The sequence below is a fragment of the Danio rerio genome, chromosome 5 (assembly GCF_049306965.1).
Source record: "Danio rerio strain Tuebingen ecotype United States chromosome 5, GRCz12tu, whole genome shotgun sequence".
Taxonomy (NCBI): Eukaryota; Metazoa; Chordata; class Actinopteri; order Cypriniformes; family Danionidae; genus Danio; species Danio rerio.
This window is the reverse complement of record NC_133180.1, coordinates 62,747,806-62,769,956: the sequence shown is the minus strand read 5'-3', so window position 1 is coordinate 62,769,956 and position 22,151 is coordinate 62,747,806. Positions and strand designations below refer to the sequence as shown.

The window sequence follows — 22,151 nt, the reverse complement described above, 5'->3', positions numbered from 1 at the left end:
TGTGGTGAATGTTGATACGCCAGCTGAGATCAATCGAGTGTTTTTGGAGAAGGTACCGAATCTCCATGAGTTGCATTCACTGAGTGTTTAGTGCAAATGTCCGCTATCAAGGTAAAATCTAGTACTGTACACATCATCGCCAAAGAAGCTTGCCTTTATTAAATTTATACTGAAACTGCGGCTTATAACAAAGAGCGGTATTGCACCGGTGGTCATCGCAAGAATCCTGCTGTGCCTGCTCATATATTGGTACGGCTGACTCACCTGCTTTATTCCACAAACACAGAGAAATGAAAATCAGCTCATAACGAAACTGAGCATTTAAAATGACACAACCGAAATCAAAACTTTTAAAGGGCGATAGAAGTGACACTTTACTCTCTTTTGTCCTTTCCTTCTTGAGATGTATATTATTTTTCTTTTTAGTTACTGATGACTGTTTTGCAGCTTTGAGCATTGAATTGAATGATTTTTTATCTTTCATTTGTTTTGTAGCAGAAATATTATTCATCAATTGACATGCATGTAAAACAACAGTGCAAAAGAAATATTTCTTACTGCAATGCTTCATTTTTGTTTGATGCACACCATTGATGTATTTTCATAAAGTAACAGACTTTTTATAGCAGATAACTTAAATTCAAGCACATTCAAAGCATAATGAGAAATATAATTCATGGTAACACTTATTGTCATTTTCATCATCATTAATGCTCTATAATTATTAGACATTCATTTTGGAATTATAGCTTATATATAAGCTGAGTCTGATAGTTTTATTTATTCGATAGTTTATTTCACATTTCTTGTTTGTAAAGGCTAAATGCAAATAAAAAGTAAACATTCATTTTTTTGTACTGTTTTTTTATAAAATTATAAAAAAAGTTATAAGAGCCTGGATGTTATTATAGACTTTGCAAATTAGGTTTGTAGACATTTGTGGGTACAGACATCCATTGTGTGCGGTCATGCCAGTTTTTTTCTGGCTTTTTAATATTGTCCATATCGATATCGAAATTATATCGTACCAACCCAAATTAAGAAATAAATGGTGATATAATTTTTTTGCCATATCGTCCAGCCCTAATGACAAGTAAACTTAAATGTTTATTTGTAAAAGCCAGCACATTAGAACAGTGCAGTTAAAATTAGAACAGTAAAATGCTAGTCGATGTGTTCAATCAACTTTATTCCACAACAGACACATAAATGTATCACTAACCACTCAGAAAAGCCTGGTTCAGTCTAGAAATAGTAACCGTTCCTGTCCATCATTGTCTGACTGCCATTTGAATATGTATTTCTGTGTTTACACCAGATGTAAAGCATCGGTTCACTCACTAGATTGTTTGCTGGTTTTCTGCCTAAAATTGAATTCGAACTTTCACTTTGAGAGATGCATTTATGCTTGTCACGATAATTAATGTAAAGACTTGTTGCACAACACATGGACATGACCTCAATCATTTTTGGTGAATCAATATATTTATCACCCATACATAAAAAAAACAATTCTAGCAACATTTTAGCTGATTGTGCAACATCTCTATCTCCATTGGAGGTGTCAGTGTCAGTATGGTTAAAAACACTATAGTATTTACCATTAATTACTATAGTATATATTTTTGTGAGTGTCTGACAACTGAAAACAGATCTGGCAGCAGATATCGCAGCCTTACTTTTTTACAGTGCACTTTTTTCTTAACATTTATTATTATTTATTTTGGATATACGCTTTTACACCCTGATTCCAATCATATTATTAAATTGTTAAAATGACTAATTAAATGAAATATTTTTATTCTAAAATTCTAAAATATTGTGTGTTCTTTGGAAGAGTGTACTTGCATTCTGAGTGTCTCAGAAAAATATATGGTTCATTTAGGGTGTTAACTATGGTGTTAAGGTAAACTAGTCATAGTAAAGTACATGATTTTATATATTACAATTCTAGTGACGCTGTTTCATTTCCTTAATGACCTGTTATAGCTGTGTGTGTATATGAAATAGATACTGGCTTGCTAAAATGGCTTGATGGGACAATTTAATTTAATTTTAGTATTTGAGTCAGTGTTTTCAGCTCTTTAAAACGGAAAACAATATTTTAGTCATATTTTGTTATGCTGCTTTACTGTTTTGTGTTTGGCTTTGGGTATTGAACATTTTGCTTTTTTTTCTTTTTCTTTTTTTGCATTTGCATTTTAAGCATTTCAAAGTTGCAGTGCTAGTACCATTTGGTTTGCAAATTATTTATTGAATGTTTCATTTCAAACATTTGCTATTTATAATAGATACTTGAGCTTGACATCTCTATTCTCTTGGTTGTAGGTTACAATCTACAAGACTATACCAACACGACTGCTGTCCAGAGCCTGGGGGCGCTTGAACCGGGTGGACTTGCCCAATTGGTTGAGGAAACCTATCTACAATTTGTATATATGGACATTTGGAGTCAACATGAAAGAAGCGGCTGTGGAGGATCTACAGCACTATAGAAACCTGGGCGAGTTTTTTAGGCGCAAACTCAAGCCTCAGGTTCGGCCAGTTTGCGACTCGCATTGTGTGGTGAGTTTGGGTTTGTAACTAAGAATTGTTTAGGTTTAGAGAGCAAGTCTTATTTGTTTGATTTTGGCTGGAATAAAATAAATTTAAATTTTTTTAAAAACCATATTAATGTCAATATTATTAGCCTCCTTCAGCAATATTTTTCCCCCATTGTCTACAGAATAGATAAAGGAAGTCAGTTATTAAAACTTCATTGTTTAGAAATGTGTTGAAAAATATCTTCTTTCCCTTAACAGAATAATTCAGAAGTCCTAATAATTCTGATTGCGACTGTATGTTACATGTGGATGGTCTTAAATAATTCAGTGTCCACGGGGTCTTAAAAGTATTAAAAGTTGATAAATCAATTATGAGAAAATTAAGGCTCTTAAAAGGTTTTTAAAGTCTTAGTATTAAAGTCTTAGTCGTGTTTTTATGAGGTCTTAAATTTTGTTTAAGCCTTGTCCAAAGTGTTTGACTCCAAAAAAGCATAAATATATTTATTTTCCTCCTAATATTAACAACGGCAAACCTGATCCATATTATTGGTTTGGCCGGGGTGCATCCGGCCAAGCTCCTCGATTCGAATTTTCAACAAACGCGGAAAGGTGCTGTGATGCTCTCCACATGTAACGAAACAGGCGACAAAATGGTAAAATGTAAGTTCGCATACTCTTGGTTGGAGAAAGCCTGTCGCTGACAACAGCCGCATAATTTATTGTTTCAAGCTTTGTTTCTTACAAAGTCTGCAGAGTGAGTTTGCTCCTACGCGTCTATCATGTAGCCAGAGCGCCAGAGCGTTAGAGCCAATCGCAGCCCTTTACGTTGAGCGTGTGACCAATCAGAGGGTTGTTAGAACTCACTAGACATTGCTCAGAAAGCGAGAAGGATATTTACATTTGTTTATTTGCTTTAAATGCTCATTTTGTTCTGTGCATGTACTTAAGTTTTTAAAGGTGCAGTTCATATATCTGACTGCTTGTTTTAAAGGCAAAAATTGTGTCACAAATAATAAAAAATTTTTTAATACATTTTAAGTCAAGAATTCTTGTGCTGTGAAGTAAAATATAAAATTGTGTATGGTAAGCATCATCAGTGCACCGTGATATTGTATTGAACCAAATCGATGGCATGATAATCATAACCGAACCATAAGACCAGTGTAGGTTTACACCTCTATTAACAACTGCTTATTAACAACCGTTTACGAACAACTGTTTATTAACTTAAGGTTTGATACTGATTAGAACATAGTGGTGATGAGGTCTTAAAATATTCTCAGATGGTCTTTAAAAAGTCTTAAAAAGGTATTAAAATGACCTTTAGGATTCCTACACATACCCTGTAGTTGTGTTCTTAATCTACTGTTTATTTTGACTTGATGATTTTAGAGGTTTGAACTGCCCATAACAGTATGCAGAAAACATGTTGAATATATAATATATCAACATAGAATCTTGTGACTCATTCACTCCACAGATCAGTCCAGCTGATGGAAAGATCCTTCATTTCGGTCGTGTGAAGAACTGTGAGGTGGAGCAGGTGAAAGGAGTCACCTACTCTCTGGAAACCTTCCTCGGCCCACGCACTTGGTCTGAGAGTTTAACAGCCAACAGAAGTAAGTCTGGCTGAAATTATGCCATATGACCTAAATGCTTTGATGCTGAAATGTGTCATTTATTTTAAGGATTTCAGAAATAAATTACCGAAGCCAGTAAAAATTGCATCACTATTTATGCCATGCAGTTACACTCTGACATTGACCGTTTCACAAAGAAGCTTTTTAAAGTTTTTGCACTGTGCTCTGCTGCAAGGTTGGCACTGTTTTTTGCAGTGTTAACTCTGCATTGCAGTGGCAGATTTGTGCAGTATGAAGCAATGCTGTGTTGGAACGTTATGGCTGAATGCTTAGCCAATGACAGATAATTGCAGATAGTCTTATTGGTGTGCTGTGTACAATCACAGAAGCAGTGCATGTTGTATAAATGGTTGTTTCAGCCATTAAAAAGTGACCGCAAATTGTTGGAGAAACCTTTTCATTCTCATTTTATTTTTTAAGGAAAAGCATTCAGCAAAAAAAGCTTGCTAGTTTCTTTAACAGTAGCTTTTTATAATATGAGGATATTATGATGGTAAAAGATAATTTTACTGCAAAATGGAAACAAGCCACAAAATGATGGGATTTAAAAAGCAAATATAAGATTAAAACACAACTGAATTGCCACAAAGTGATAAAATCAAGCCACAATATACGTGAAATGCTCCCAACCCATAAGGGCAGTAGATTAGGATTGCTCAAACTTTTTTTGCGGGCGAACTGCATGCTTTATTGAAGCAAACAAAAAATTAAAATTTGTTTAATTGTGGTGCTGTTACACAATTATTCGTCCCGTAAGCGAGTGACTGCTCATTTCCACAAAACAACAAATTTTGTTCTGTGGAAAACAACTAGTTTTCAGGAGTGATTCCATTCTGTTTTGGTAAATCTGTTGTGTTATAAAATTCAAATATTTTTTTATATTCGGCTTCAATTTGAAGCTTGAATTTGAATGATTCTGTTGTGTTTTGACTTGTTTTGTCCTGTTTCATTTTTGTTGTGGCTTGTTTTCGTTTTGTTGAGCATTTATGTTTGCTTTTTATAAAATGATATCGTGCTGTGCACTGCTTGAATTCATCACAGTTATGCTTGAGGCCTACAATGACACAGACACTGAAAATAAAGGAGTAAAGATATTGGGGTTTAGTATTGCATAGTGTGATACATCAGCTTATGAATGGCCATGATTTAATTTTATCATAAGCTCAAATATGAGCAGGGAGAAATGTAAAACAAGAAAGCCTAGGATTCTGTCAACCAGGGATTAGGAACACCGTAGTGGAACCCAATAATAACATTATTGACATTTTCTTCAATCAAAAAAAATAAAAAAATAAAAAATTGATCTTTTAATAATTTCCCCGAATCATCATAAACATTAAAATTGTTATTGTTTGGTCTTGTACTTGAGATATGAATTGAGATTGATATGACTATTATCTGTTCTTCATCTCAAACTGAATGCTTAACAAAAAAATAAATAGGCATACAGATGATCATGACATAAGGTCAATGTAGCCAATTGATACTAGCATTTGCTAAAATAAGGTATTAAGTATTTAATTAGAAGTATTTAATGCTCAAATGAAAAAGGTGGTAAAGATGAGGTCAACAAAGCCACTAGTTTGCAAGTTGTGCCCACAAGAGAGCTGACACCATGCTACAAACTGCTTTAATCAGCTTTTGTGATTAAAAAACATGCTGGAAACTAAAAAAAAAAATTATTATAGGAATAATAGTATGAGCAATATCTATGTTGCAGTTAGGTATCATAAATTAAAACTATTTGATGTGCCAAGCATTTGAGTGTTCAGGGTTCTTACCGGTGCTGGAAATCCTGGAAAATGCTTGATTTTTAATACTGTGTTTTCAAGGCTAGGAAAGTACTTGAATTTTGGACAAAGTGCTTGAACCTGCTTGAATTTGAAATTGCAGGGCTCGAAATTGCGATAGTTTTAGTTGCATATGTGTCAGAAATCTTATCTATACAAGCTCAAAATATATTTTTGGTGTAAATATTCATTCTGCGTAATCGTCTCCTAAATACGCACAAGCAGTGAACATTTTGCAATGAAAACTGGTCACATGGCAACAATTTTATGCACTCTCACAAATGCAGCCCTTAGAAATTTAAATGCATCGCTAAGAAATAGTTTAAAACAGTTGACTTATAACTTATTTGCATACGTCATCTTAATAGCAGTAAGGTTCTTTTCATGAGCTGCAATATTAGCTCAATCTTAGTGAATGCAAGCCCTTTTGCGATGGTGAACGCGCTGCAGTTGCACGACTGACAACATTGTGACGATTAAATGAAGGATTAAGTAGAACATCTTATGATTAAATTGTGTGGCAAACGCTGTTACCTGCAAACTCCATCCCTCAGGCTTAATAGTGAATGGCTCGGACCCATAATGATTTCATTTGTTACATGAATTTTGAATAGCAAGGCACATGAAATCTCATGAACGACTGGTCATGAAAGTTTGGTACTACACCTAAACACGATCTGACTGTAAGAAAGAGGCCAAAACTTAAAAAGATACTTCACCCATCGTTTTTGGTGAACTATCCCAATAAATCCATGCTCCAAAGTATTCAAGAATTTAAGTTAAAATGTCATATTGTGTTTTTTAAAACAGCACAATGGACTTAAATGTGAAAAAGTACATACAGCATATATAAACATAATTTACTGTGGTTGTTAGGTGCTTGAAAAGTATAAAAATGCACCTTGAAAGTGCTTGAAAAATGCAGGAATTTGAAGTTGGAAAAGGTGTAAGAACCCTGAGTGTTGCATGTATAGGTTGTTGTTTTTTCTTCCAAATTTTACCTATCATGTTGCCTTGATACTAGGGGTACAATGGTTCAGTATACTCACGGTTCGGTATGCATAGCGGTTTTAGGGTCACGGGTACAGTACGGGTTGTGCTATGCTTAGAAAAAATCTGCCTACAGAACAATTCGAAGGACAATAAATTATAAATAATAATATTTATTAGTTAACAAACACCTGACAATGACTGTAGATTTGCATGATCTAACATAATTAAATAAAAGTAGGACAGTTTGAAAAATGTATGTTCAAATTAAATGGCTTAAGAAAATAAGCTTCTACTTAACAGTGTCAACTGATTATGAATACAATAATTGTCAACACATCTTAATAATTGAGCACTTTTAAAGTATGGATTACTTCTGTTTACATTATGCTTCGCCATATCATGGCAACAACGCATTTTTAATGATTTTTATATAATTTTATTCATATTCCAGAGAGCTCCATATATCAGCACCATCGTAGTGAATGAAACTTAAGCAAAATAAGAGCATTTGGCTCTTCTCTCTCAAATCAGCGGGAACAGTCAGTCGAGAAGAAAACTGTTCTTAGCAAACAGCGGGTAAACAGAGAGAATAGCGAGAGTGAACAGGTGCAGAAGAACACCCAGCAGAAGCGGGACTGAAGTAACAAACCTGCTGTATGTTCGCATCCATTTGGGATGCTTCTGGGTCCAGACATAGACCTCGATCCACCTTTTAGTGACCACTGAGCTAGGCTATCTTTGCAACCACAACAAAAAAGACATTCATTATGTTTTTGTGTCTGTTGAAACACTGATGGCAATTCTCTATGATTTTGGCCTCACATGCACATTTGCGCTGTGTCTCCTTTACTTGCCACACTGAAACACACAGAAACTCCACACACACACACACACACACACACACACACACACACACACACACACACACACACACACACACACACACACACACACACACACACACACACACACAAGGAAACGTGATGTCAACAACAGATTTTCATACGAGGTGATTGGAAAGGTCTTTGCTCGTGAAAAGGTAATCAGAAGTGTACAAAAGCGGAACTGCTTTGTTGAGGTTGTTTTTATAAACAAACCAATATTAATAATGCATATTCTGAAGCTCGGATCACAGGGCGCACCAGACCATAGGAGGACACGTTTTTTTTTTTGTTTTTTTTAACAGAGAACAGTTGCATCCCTACTTGATATAGAATCCTATAGAATCAATAGAAGGTGCTAATATATTATAGGCTAGAGTGGTCCAAATGTGAGTCTAGTGACTCAAAGCAGATTATAAAAAATAAATACTAATGGTGGGAGTAGAAAAAATAACAGTAGTGGTTTAATAAGAATAAAAACATTTGCCAAGGTTTTCAGTCACTTATAGTGTTTAAAGTCTGAATGTTTGCACCTTCACAGCTTTTTTTTTAGCCAAATTTAGATTTTAATTGTCTAATTATTTTACAGCAGGTAAAATAAGTATTGAACACGTCACAATTTTCTCATAATCTATAATTCTCTATAATACAGAATCTCATAATTGTAAATGTGCTACAGACTTGAACTTTTCACTAGATGTCAGTAACAACCAAAGTAATCCATACATCCTAAGAAAACAAACTAATTAGTTTAGAAATTAAGCTGTGTAATAAAATTAAATTACATCCGGAAAGATTATTGAACACATGAAGAAAGGGAGGTGTAAAAAGGCATGAAAGGCCCAGTCAGTAGCTAAAAAAAATAATTGTTGGTTTATTTGTATGTATGATTTTACCATCGTCTAGTAGAATTTTATGTCTGCTGCATCTTTAAAAATATAAATTGTGACTTTTTTTTACCCGCTGTACTAGTTTGACTATTACATAAATAAATGAATTTAAAAAGGGCTAATAAATGCGCATTTGTCCTGGAGAAATGTATTGCAAGAAATATCATCACAGCACTCAAAAATAACATCACATTTTTTTAGGTTGTGTAGGTCATAATGATTATTGAAAATCTTCTTTTTTTATGTGCTCTTCAGATGAGGATGACCCTGGAACATTCCAGGACGCCCTAGTCACTAAAGAGGGCAATGAATTGTTTCACTGTGTGATTTATCTGGCTCCGGGTGATTACCACTGCTTCCACTCGCCTACAGACTGGAGGGTTGCACACAGACGCCACTTCCCAGGTCAGCGCCATTTTATGTTCTTTCTCAGTTTTGCTGTGGTTTCTGAAAACATGAATCGTTGTTAAAAAAAGATTTATCAGCAGGGCCTTGGGTCTTATAGGCTTCAGTTATAAGCAGCTTTTCTAATCTGATGGCCATACTATCAGTGAATGCCTGCATAACTGAAGCACGCCATGTGGTTGCGTATGTGTTTTATTACAGGTGCTCTGATGTCAGTGAACCCAGGAGTCGCGCGCTGGATCAAGGAACTTTTTTGCCATAATGAGCGGGTGGTCTTGAGTGGGGAGTGGACGCATGGCTTCTTTTCACTCACAGCTGTAGGAGCGACAAATGTGGGATCTATACGCATCTATTTTGACAAGGTTAGAACTCGGCAGGCTTTTTTTTTAACAAGCTTGTTGCTGAGCTATAATGCTCATGTTGCTGTTGTCTTTGAATTAATGTTTAAAATAAGTTCCTCCAGTGTTTACTCCATAAAGCTTGACATATGAGCAATTCCAGCATTATGGATATGACATTTGCAGTAAAAATTTAGAACAATTACACAGAGCAAGTATATGTTATTATTGACATTATATTCAAACATTTTTTTTTCCCAAAACAACTAACCAAAGAGTTATAGGATCAGAAAATATCAACCTGTAAACATTTTTAATATTTTATATGAGAAAAAAATGAATTGTGGATGTGACTAAAAATGTATTTGAGTAATTTGTAGAAATTCAGTCATTTAAACTGCACAACCCAAAAGAACTAATGCTAATCAAAAGGATAAGAGTTGGCTCACTACAGAATGAAAAATTATTGATTTTATTTTATTTTCCATCTTTGCATTTATGTAGAAGCTTCTTTATAGATGCATTTGTGTGACTTTGGTGAAAACTTTTCATGACAAGGTTGACAATTGCAAAAAAATTGCTCATGAATAATAGAATAATAACAATAACATTTTATTGTTGTTTTTTTGCATGAAACAGTTATTCGATCCTTTTTTTCTATTTAAATGCTGAGTTGTTTAAACAAGTCTTTGTAGTTTTTATTTTAGTGGGACACAAGCATTTAATGCAGTGCCATTAGAAAGATAAATTTCATAACTGCAACATCCTCAAAAGTAACCCAACGTCCTTATTTGTACACCATTTACCCTTTGAGTTTTAACATAATTTAACATGAATCATGATTTTCCCATCATTTTTTGTTTATCCAACATTTTAAAATAATTTACCTTTCTATTATATTTACCAACTATTAAGTTGATATTTAGACTTATGTCTAAGCTGCCCTTTTTTCCCTTTTTTATTAGATTTACTTTAGCATTGATGGTATGTTGTGCTAATGAAAAGATATAGATTTATTACCAGGTAGAAAATGAAAAAGATGTTCATAAAAATAAAAAAAAGAATTCCAAAGGACACAATACTTCCCCATCAATATTTTTTCTGGCTTTTTTCTTTCCTTCTTTCTTTTTACCAAAATTTTTCCCAAAAATGATCTGCTTCATAACTGTTGTTGTTGTTTACTCATTTTTAAACAGTATGTTAATTGAAACTGCATGAATTCCAATCTCTCATAGCACTTTAGCAGTTTTAATTGATTTAATCAATATTTTAATCATTTATAATCAGCTGCAAGCTAAATCTTTAACAAATATGGAATTTTCAAACTTCAAAATCTTTGCATTTGTAAAGAAAAAGCTTTGCCATAGATGTGAAATCTCTTCGTTATGAACAGATGTGATTTTGGACATGTGTGACTTTGGTGAAAACATTTTCATGGAATCGCTCATACGAATAATATTTGCAAAAATCGTCTTTATGTTGCCTGATAGTTACTTACCCCATTATCATTCTTTATTGTCTAAATAATATTTAAATTCTCAGTTGTTTGATCAAATCTTTGTAGTATTTATAGTGGCAAACATTTAATGCAGTGGCATTTGAAAGATAAATCTCAACTGTAACGTCCTCAAAAGCCTTAATTGCACTATGTTTACAATACGAACAATATGTTAATCAAAACTGCATGGAAACCCAATCTCCCAAAGTGCCTTAGCAGTTTTAATGGATTTAATCAATATTTTCATGATTTTTAATCAGCTTCAGGCTAAGTCTTTGACAAGTATGGAATATTTTAAACTAAAGATTTTTTTTTCTTTCAAAATTTACTTTTAAATGTAATTTTTGTGTTGATTAAAAAACATTTACATAATGGCTATAATTTATATAACTATTTCATATTATATAAAAGATTCTTAAGACCAAAAAAGTTTTGTTAATATAATCTAAAATGCTGCATGTGGGGATTAACCTACGTGAGGGTTAATAACTAGTCGTGGGTGGCTTAAACCTCTATTCAGTTTTAAATCTGTACAATTCAGCTTTGTGGTTAAATGTGGGTGTTGGAAATTTACGGGTGACAAAATTGCCTTTTTGATATATGCTAATTACCTAAATAACTGTTGTCTTGATTTTGACGGCAAAATTATGCTCTTCTGCGTATCTTGAGGCTACTAGGCTGATCCTCCCGCTCCAAAAAAAGTTACTAGCTGTTGGATTAGAAATATTGTGCTTGTGCAAGATCTAGTTCATAGCATCCAGCTGTTTGTTGAGCCATTTTTATACTGCAGCTATTTTTAAAACGGGCATCTGGTGGCTTTGACAAGCTCATGGGAGCAAGTAGCACACCATGAAGAATCAACAGCCGACTGTTCTTTAAACTCTGCACAACACCTTAGACTGACTGAAAACAGGAACGTTGCTCACAGCAGACGACTTGTCCAGCAGGGCCGAAATGTACTTTTAAATGTCAGGGTATTTGAAGACGTGCGCTGTTTGAATGCTGTAGGTTTGGAGCTTTAAAGGAATCTTTTCAGCTTGTTATTTTTGATTCAACTCTCTTTTTGTATTATTCTTTGAAAGAAATAACTGGGTTTATGATATCTACAGAATCACAAATCACATTTGTAAAAAGGCTGTCCTTAACGATGGCCTTCAGTCACAGGATATTTATTTACTGACTGTTCCTAAAGTGCGGACTGAGAAGGGGGAAAAAGGGTTTTAAATACGCAGCACCTTTTGCATGGAATAATCTACAAACAAAGTTGCAGTTTAAAGAATTGATTCCAATAAATGCTTTTAAAAAGAGTATAAATGATTTAGAAATTGAAACGCAGGCTTGTAGATGTTTTGAATAGTTTGTCTGTCAATGTGTGATTCATGTTAACTGTCAATTGTTTTTTGTCAATTGTCTGTTAGACCCATGTGACATGTTTACTGCCTAATCTTGGCCAGGACACTCTTGGAAAAGTGATTTTTAATCTCAATGTGTTTTCCTGCTAAAATTAAATGTTATAATAATAATAATAATAACTGGCTGAAATTGAAACGTAATCCTATAAAAAAAAAAATTTATAATTATTTTTTAGGGGTTTTCACCTGTATTGATAGGACAGTGGAGATATAGAGACAGGAAATTGTGGGGAGCAGAGATAGTGGAAGGATCAAGGGACCTCGAGACGGGAATCGAACTTGTGTCGCTGCGAGCACCTCGGTGCTATGTGTCAACGCACTAACCACTAGGCTATTGGCACCGACAATCCTATAAAAAATTTTATATCATGATCATACTTATCAAAATTGTCATGTTTATCGGTATTATCGTGGGTTTGTTAAAATTATCTAAAAATGTTAAAAAAAAAAAGTCTCACACACCCATTTGCTTCAACAGCAACTGAAATTGGCAGCTTTATACAATTTTGTAACAAATGACATAAAAATGGGCGACATGTAGGTAGCGCTGTCGCTTCACAGCAAGAAGGTCGCTGGTTCGAGCGTTTCTCTATAGAGTTTGCCTGTTCTCCCCATGCATATGCAGGAAATGGGAAACGTGCTCCGGTTTCCCCCACAGTCTAAAGACATGTGGTACAGGTGAATAGGGGAGGCTAAATTGTCTGTAGTGTATGAGAATGTATGGATGATTCCCACCGAGATGGGTTGCAGCTGGAAGGGCATGCGCTGTGTAAAAACATATGCTGGATAAGTTGTCGGTTCATTCTGCTGTGGTGACTCCAGATTAATAAAGGTACTAAGCCAAAAAGAAAATGAATGAATGAACGACGTAAAAATAAATCCCTGTGTGTTAGGTTTGTTTACGTATGTCTGTATTATTCCTTGCATGTGTTTTTTGTTGTTGTTGTTGTTGTTGTTTTTTTTTGTATTGTTGTTAAACCTATATTAGAAAAAATATTTTACAGAGATCCATGTTTAGTTTTTCATAATGTTGCAGAAAGCTGCTTTATATTATATGATTGTCTATATATACATGCTTTCACATTACAGTATTTTGTGATTAGCTAATTACAGTGTTGCAAGTTATCAAAATTGGGATAATTAATCACTCTTTTATCGCTAATGAAAATTTGAACGTTGCAATAACGTTGTTTTAGTAGCTAAGTGGAGTTGTGATGTGTCTGGCAAGATAGTCACTTTAAAATATAATTACAATTAAAACAATTTGTCTATCCTCACACTAGGGCTGCACAATATTTTAAAGAATTATCAATGTTACAATAATTCTATGCATATTAACTGCATCAAGAAGTGTGATTTAAATTAAATTTATGTGCCAAGGATCAGTGTTGCATGCATAGGTTGTTTATGCTGATTTGACCAATTAGACTGGGCCTTATCAACTTTATATGCGCCTCCCCAATAAGGGATTTTCTGCTATTAGCTAGAATGACCCAAAGGTGAACATAGAGCTAATTTAAAAATGAATGGAGGGTGTAGAAACAAGAAAAGATAATTATAACAGCCAACTTCAGAATATCTGCTGAGGTTTTCACTCGTTCATAGTCTGATTGTTTTAACTAGGAGTTTTTATAAAATCCTGAATTAAATGTAATATGATAAGAAAATATTACTTGTTTATTTTAGTATGATCATTACTTTAATAGATGGTTTTACAAATAGTTGATGAAAATAGCATTTCTCCAGGGAAATATCATTATTGAATGCTCAGCTGAACAACAATATTGTATATTTTCCTTTTAATTTGCAGCCTTATCCTCACACAAAGTGTTTGCATGGCTTCTGAAGACTTGGTATATATATTCTACATTGTCTTAAAATTACTTGTTATGCCTAAAGAGATTCACCAAAATTTAAAAATTGTCGTTATCTACCCTTTTTTAATGTTCCAAACCTGTTTGATTTTCTTTTATCTTTTGAACACAAAAGATGGAAACCTCTAAGCATCGACTACACTCTTTGATTTTCCTATATGGATGTTAATGGTTAAAGCTTTTCAGCTTTCTTTAAAACATCTTTTTTTGTGTGTGTTCAACAAAATAAAGAAATTCAAAGATTTGAAACAACCTGAGGATGAGTAAATAGTGAGTAAATTTACATTTTTGTGTGAATTATCAATTTAAGAAAAATGACACCTACTATTGTAGACCAATAGGTGTTGATGACTGCTTGTGTTTGTGGAATAATAGGGATCAGCGACTCTGTTAAATACACATAAAGGCATTTTAATGGTCACAGCATCTAAAGATGCACAGATGCCAGACAAGGATGAAACTTTATAGTGCACAAGTGTTGACCTTCTTACTAAACTTTTGAAAGGCTATGCATTTTGCTGTTTTCCTCTAGTCAGCATTTGGCAAGCAATTTCACACTTCATAAACTACAGATTCTTTTTTTTAGGCATTTTAACACTGCACTTAATCTTTTGATGTAATTGTTCTAAAAAAATATATCTGCGTTTGTGGGCTTAACACATCATTGCATTGTTCGCTGCGCAATGTGAAACACTGAGTTTTTAGATGTTACTGCTAGATACTTAGCAACAAACAGCTAATGGTGTGTCCTATCTTGACATGCTTTGAACAAAAGTGTTTATTCTGGGTTTAAAGTAAAAATAGTACCATTAATGTGTTTACACTGAAAATTCAAACAAGAAAAGTGCACTTTAAAGGCCTTATTGCACTTATTTAACCAAAATAAATGCAGAATGTCTTTAATTTCACATTTCCAATGTGCCTATAGCCTATAAAGTTCTTACTCTACATGGCTGAGGGCATTAATCCATTTAGACTGTAGTATAATGAGCTTCGTTTGGAAAACAACTTATAAACAGTCATTTTAGTGTCAAATAGGTACAGAAAATGTGTCTATTGGAGTTAAGACCTTTATAGTGAGGAAAGTAAATTCTATAACATGAGGATTATAGGAAGTGTTTATATATACAATTACTCTGTATAATCACACTTAATGACACCTCAAATATGCAAAAAAAATACTTTTAACCCATGGTTTGACAGTGTTGAAAATCAGTACATGAATACCAAAGTTAATTTATAACCTGGGTAAACGAGGACTAGTATGATGAAAGGTGAATTTGACCTCTCATTTCGTTTACTGTACCTGGGGATTAGAATGACCTAGGTTAACTAGTTCCAAATGACATCATATCAGTTTCTTTTTCAAGCGTGATTTGATCATAGGTCGTACAACTGCAGAATAACCACAGAATTACTCTTATAATATATTTTCTGCCATTTGTGGGTGTTCAGCATTAGTAGAATATTGAGCTATTCTGCTAAGGGTGAATTTGGCCTCATTTCTAACGGGTCACAATTGTGGACCACTAGACTCTAGCAGGCTTGTGTAACAATGTGGGTTAATGGGTGAAATAAGTGTTTGAGAGTAGATGATTGTGTCACCTGTTGTATTCTGACATTATTTCAGTGACAGGATGTGACCTCACTGAGTGTTGACCCTGCTTATTTGATAATAATGCATATCTTAAAAGGCATGCTTTCTCTACAATCTAATGGATTTGGATTTTATTCATATTAAATGAATGGAGATTTTCCCCATCTGTTCTAAGGATCAGATTTAGGGGAATAGTTTAGGATTTTAAGGCTTTGTTTGCACCTGCCGTTAAGATGCATTTTTTCAATCCAGTCACAAGTAGGCCGTGCAAAATACCAGTGTAAATGAGGTTTAAAATATTTTGCAAAAAAAAAATAATAAAATCTGTAAATGCTTCTGGGGTAAAATGTTTTTAAACAGCTACAATAAACCAGTGGTTCTCAATCCTGGTCCCCAACTTTGCACATTTGTTAGGCTTCACTTACCGCTTCAGGTTTTTTTAAGATTCCAGTTCGAAAGAAACATGCTTAATTCAAAGAGTGTTAAACTATGCAAGATGTAGCTTTATGCACATTTCATGATTGCGGCTGAATAACCCTTAACGCTACTGTAATCATTTTCCTCTGAAGACGCTGCAGTGTAGTGCAGATTTGAATGTATTGAAATATTGAAACAATATCTTTAAAATAATATCAGTAAACACTATGTAGGGAGCATAAGCAACTAAAATGTCATGTGATTTTGTTTTAAGAGATCACGTGATAACAAAAAGGCCTGCAACAGGATAGCTTTAATGGAAAAACTAGTGGACCAAACACATTGAAAAAATGAAATGTTGTTTTGGTCATTCTAAAATCCCTTAGCTTAATTCTTGAGTGGCTGAGCTCCAAAGATCAGTCTTGCGCCTCCAAAAGCCACCACACAATCATTGCATTTTATTTTTATCTGAGACACAAGTCATTTATTATAAAAGAAAAAACTGCACACAGTGGCTTCTCCTACTGCAGCGACTTTCATTTTTCTTTTTAATAATTGCCACCAGTTTATCAGGAAGTCACGATATTGTTCTCTTTGGCTCGTTGGATGGAAACAGTGCTTGATTCACAAATGTTTCATGTGGTATTGTGTGCAAGTCTAAATTTGCGTATTTGATGGAAACATATAGCTGCCATTAGCGCTGTTCACACAATCATGGATGATAAGTATTGTGAACAACTTCGACAAAAACATATGGAGGAACACTTTTGCATGTCGAGATTTACAAAATATGTGTGCTACTGGCGCTCACTGGCTGCTTCACGTGCACACGCGTCAAGCAACTGAAGCAGAGCTATGATAAACGACGGTTTATCATAAGCACTTTATCAATCATTTTTTACAGTTGGCATTCAGAAGGAACATAGAAACGTCATCTGACTCGCATCTAGCAGCTAACTGTGTCTGGAAAAATAAAGGCATTTATTTTCATAAAGCGCATGGATATGAATGCTTCTGAGTGTTCTGATTGGCTGGAGTAGACATCTCACTTCAGTGCGTTCTAAGCGTTAACACCTTTTCCGGCAATTTTCCTTCTCCGTTTACACAGCGCAGCAATCCGGCAAATTACCAAAAATATTACAACTTCTCTTTCTGGAAAATTGCCGTAACAAATTTACCGGTATTTTCAAATTCACACGTAATTTTACGGAAAGGTCTTTGTGTGAAAGTGGCTTAAGTCTTCATTTTATTCGCTTGTTTTTTCACCCCCTGATAAACTGTGTAACATTGTTTTGTTCAATAAATTCACCTAACTGCACTGAGCACTTCTGTGAAAGTGATACAGCACATACCAATATAAAAGAAAAGGTCTCTCAGCCAAATATGATGAGAGCTTGCATGTTGCAGAGAACTACTTTGTAGTGCAGCATATTCCCCAACCATCATTTTTTCTAAAATTTTCAAGATCCTCAACTTTGGATTCATTTGTAAGCTGCAAGGATGTTATCCGCCATCTTGCTACTTAATGACAGACTTGTTCATGTTAAACTTGAGTCTGTTGTTTTTGCCATCGTAGAACATTTTGATTCAGAATTATGAAGGTGTGTGTTTTCAAAAATAGAAAAAATGTTACAGACATTTGATGCACTGGTAAAATGGGGTGTATTCTGAAAAAAAAAAAACTACTTATAATAATACAGTGTGTAGACAAAGTGTCTCAACTAGGGCCGCACAATATTGGAGAAATCCAGCATTAAAATATTTATTTTCTGCGATATGTATTGTGAGATGAATATAATTTCACCAGATGAACCGAATAGCTCTATTTGGAAAGATTTTGTTTATTTAGATATATATTAAGATGATCAAGTCAGTTTGTATCCAGTGCATTTGCATAAATCATGATATATTACAAGCATATATAAGTACAGCAGAGCAAAGATAAAAGTGATATAAACAGTGCTTTGTTTTTTTTTTTTGGAGGGTCAAGCAATATTTAGGAATAGAAATTGAATCAAATATAAAATAACATCGTCATCATTTGTAAAAATGTTAAAGATTTTAAAAATAATATCTTTATCCTTTAATCTTTAATAAAACTTGAATCCTGCGATGTGACTATTGCGAATACATGCATTGCTGTATTGATGCTCATACGATATACTGTTCAGCCCTAGTCTGAATGCATGGAAGTTTCTTGAATGCATGTTATTACCAGGTAGACATAAGCAGCATAAAAGGTTTTTCCTAATTTGTTTTAACAAATGTTTTTATTTTCTAGGAGCTTCGCACCAACAACCCCCGTTATAACAAAGGCACCTACAATGACTTCAGCTACGTAACAAACAACAATCAAGAAGGCATAAGCATGAGGAAAGGAGAGCACTTGGGCGAGTTCAACTTGGGCTCCACTATAGTACTGTTATTCGAAGCTCCACGGGATTTTACTTTTAACTTGCAAGCGGGCCAGAAGATCCGTTTCGGAGAGGCGCTTGGGACAATGTAACACCGACAAGGAAACGGAGTCTAATGGTGGACACGCTGCGTGCTAATGCATTCAGGATCTCAAAAACTAATACACTCATATTTGCAGAGAATGTACTCTGTTTAAACTGAGATACATGTGTGTTCATGTGTACTCACTCAAACACCACTGTTGCATTATTGCTATTGGGTTGTTAAGGGGGTTTGATGTAAAATATGTTTAAGGTGAAACTTAGACCTCGGAATGCCATCCATTTTGTTGGTTTTTTGTTTTTTTTTGGGCTCTAAATTATTTTTATATTTTATTTTGGTAAAACGGTTTTGTTTTTTTGTATTTTGCCCATTTTGCCTTGGCTGGAGTCAACCGTGTTGCAGGGTTTGAAGAGTTCAGGATTTTTGCAGCTAACTTTGCAAGCATGGGAATGTATAAAAGACGATTGCTGTTTGGTTCCTTCATATTCACCAAACGCTTATCTTATTTACCATCTCTCCGTCCAACTTTTGATCTATATAAAGGTGCAAGCCATTTCGACAGTAAATTTGTGGCCACTTTACATTCTGAGGAAGAGCTTCAGAAAAGACAGGCAACATATATCACTGCCGTTGTTCTCTGGCGTATCTATGCCTTTGCTTGTTGGTCTAGCGATTAGTTGGGGTGATTAATGTTAACTATTATGCTGTCTCAACTTGATTAGTGCCAAAAATCAAGATATATTTTTACTAACTCACTTTTGTTTTTGGCCCTTTTGATATGAATCAGTGTTGTTGTGATCTTATGGCTCACGTTTTACATTCTTGGACTTTTTTCTTTGATTAACCAGCACCTGGCAAGTTCAACAGACTCTACATCCTGAGCTTGTGAAGACCCTTCAGACTCCCCTGATCTAGACCACACGTATGAAGAAAAGGGGAATGACTCTGGAAACGTTTTGAATGTGTTAAAAACCAAACACTGGGCTTTTCTGTTGCACCATGCCACACTCTTGTGGGAATTCTTTTGAAGAAAAGTCTTATTAATTCAATTTATGTAACATAGACAATAATTACTAGTATAAAGAGCAAGAAACATGTCTAATAAATTTTGAAGTTTATTTAAAATGTGTTGTATTAATTGTGGTATTGGTTTGACAATTTGACATCATTTGTTATTGTTATTTATTTTTGTTAAGGGCTGAATCCTCTTGACTAGGAAAGATAATTCATAGTGGCTTCATATTAGCTTACCTTTTCGTACACAACTCTGTTGAAAGAAAGCTCAAGCAAAAAGGTGGACTGTTAATATACACAGCTTGTAGTGAATTATAATGCGATTCTCTGGAAAGTTGTAGCCCATCTATACATGAGGAATAATGAGAAATCTGACCGTGGTATTTAAGGAAAGTCATTCGGCATTACATAAGGCTGATTAATAATGAACAAAATCTCAACGGAATACGGATTAAAAATGCCTGAGCTGCTTTGAAAACGTTCTATCAGAAGCCAAATGAAGCAGTCATGTTGTACTTGATCTATTTAAAACACGTTTTTCAGAAGGCATTGTTTTATTAAGGCCTATTTTAAAAATGTCATCCGAGTGACTATGAGAAAATAGTTGCTGCTAAAAAGTCATCACCGGGTTTTTCCTGGCTCAAAATGAGGGTGTCCTCATGAAAATCTTGATATTGAAGCAATCACATCTTGCATGATTCTTGTAAGGCTGACATTAAATCTAGTTAAATACATGAGTTTGAGCAGCATTACTCGGCTTTTGTTGGTCATGGCTGCCTACATTTTAGTCAAAAGGAGGTGGCCCTCTTTGTTGGTAATTCTCTATGCAGGAAATAACCCTACGGTGGCTGCTTAGTTGGTCATTCTCTATACCCGAAAAAAACCTGTATAATAAATCAATTAGCCTACCTACTACTTCATTTCAAGTCAGGACATCTTGTAAACTTACAACTCAAGCGCACCCTCCTGTTCTCTTCTAGAAGTTTCCCGGTTCTTAAAAATCATTAAGACTCCTTTGTGGGCTGTAATCAGCTGCAACCCTTTCATGAGTCCAACATCCAGTGCAAGAGAAAACACAATCTCACGTAAATGAAGTCATCTTTCGCCACTGTATTGTTTTTAAATGGAGAAAACCTTTTTCTTGAAACAAAAATTACCAATAAAAAGGTGTGACACACTAAAAAACGGCCCAAATAAAAATCAATTTTAAAGTTGGCTATTGCAATTATCCATGAATTTTCAAATGTACTTTTTACAAGAGAGCTAAGGCAAGGCTCTACATTACTATTATCATTATTATTATCGTTTACATTTTTTTTTTATTATTATTCAACTGACCAGTCTGTTATTTGCCAAATAAATGACACAAGGCTACTAAAAAAAAAACTTTAACAGAGTCCTGTTTTTTAAATAAAATAATAAAATACGCATTTATCCTTATTTCTTTATTCTAAATCTTACATCAAGAAGTGTAGTTATGATGACCATCCGACAAGCTAATTTAGCTAAAATAGTGCTTAAAATGTCATTAAAATGCAGTATTTTAATCTCACATTTAAATAGAAAATATAACCGCAAGCAGGTCTACTTTTTGAAAAAAATAAATAAAAAGAACTACCCCATTCACCAGGCTGGCTACGGGCCTAACATCAATAATTCTCTTGTGAAAGTGAAACTTTTCTTTCACTCCTACAATTAGGTTTCTGAAGCAGAAGCGCACTCCCCCTATTGGCGCTACAGTGTGTAGTAGCCTATTTGCTATTTCTGAGTAGGTTATCCCGTTCTTAAGAACATCCTTTTCCTAAGTTTGTCCTAGTTAAGACCAACATTTTCCCATAATATGAATAAAGTCAGATATTTACATTATATTTTTTATATTTATTATATTATATTATATTTATGACTGTGTAGATTTACTGATATTTTAGTCGTATAATTGGCTAATGATAACCTGCCTTACCCAAACTGCAGCTATTGCCCTCATTTTAAATCAGTATAACAATGATAGTAGTTACTATTGCATACACTCACACAAAAGAAATAAATTAGACAAAAGCTTCTGAAATGAACTTGAATGAAATACCATATTAAAATACTTTTACATGAAGTTAAAGTGTTTCATCTAAATCCACCATCAGCCATTTAGATTTTAAATGCTAAGATACTCATGCTATGCCTTTTTAAACATTTGGCAGATATCACATTTTACATAACTCTGGCAAGATTCTTTAAAAATAATTACTATTCACCACAATTTAATTTCTTTGAGATTTTTTTAGTCTCATATACTTATAATAATTTAAATAAGCTATTTGTTACACAATCTGTGAATAACATTTGAAATAGTCATTTATTCCTGTCATTTGGAAATGACTTCTTTTAAGCATCATTACTCCAGTGTT

The 22,151-nt window shown here is 34.2% G+C and overlaps 1 protein-coding gene across 7 annotated transcripts in view; it reads left to right on the top strand.

Annotated features, from left to right (window-relative positions):
- Window positions 1–19,860, top strand: part of pisd (phosphatidylserine decarboxylase) — a 65,651-nt gene extending 45,791 nt beyond the window's left edge. For all 7 annotated transcript variants that reach the window (XM_073950389.1, XM_073950390.1, XM_017356088.3 and 4 more), the window contains 5 exons: window positions 2,329–2,565; window positions 4,024–4,162; window positions 8,993–9,142; window positions 9,344–9,504; window positions 18,560–19,860. In XM_073950389.1, the coding sequence (XP_073806490.1) occupies window positions 2,329–2,565; window positions 4,024–4,162; window positions 8,993–9,142; window positions 9,344–9,504; window positions 18,560–18,784 (912 nt within the window). In that variant the 3' untranslated portion in view covers window positions 18,785–19,860. The remainder of the gene's footprint in view (window positions 1–2,328; window positions 2,566–4,023; window positions 4,163–8,992; window positions 9,143–9,343; window positions 9,505–18,559) is intronic.
- Window positions 19,861–22,151: the final 2,291 nt, after the last annotated feature.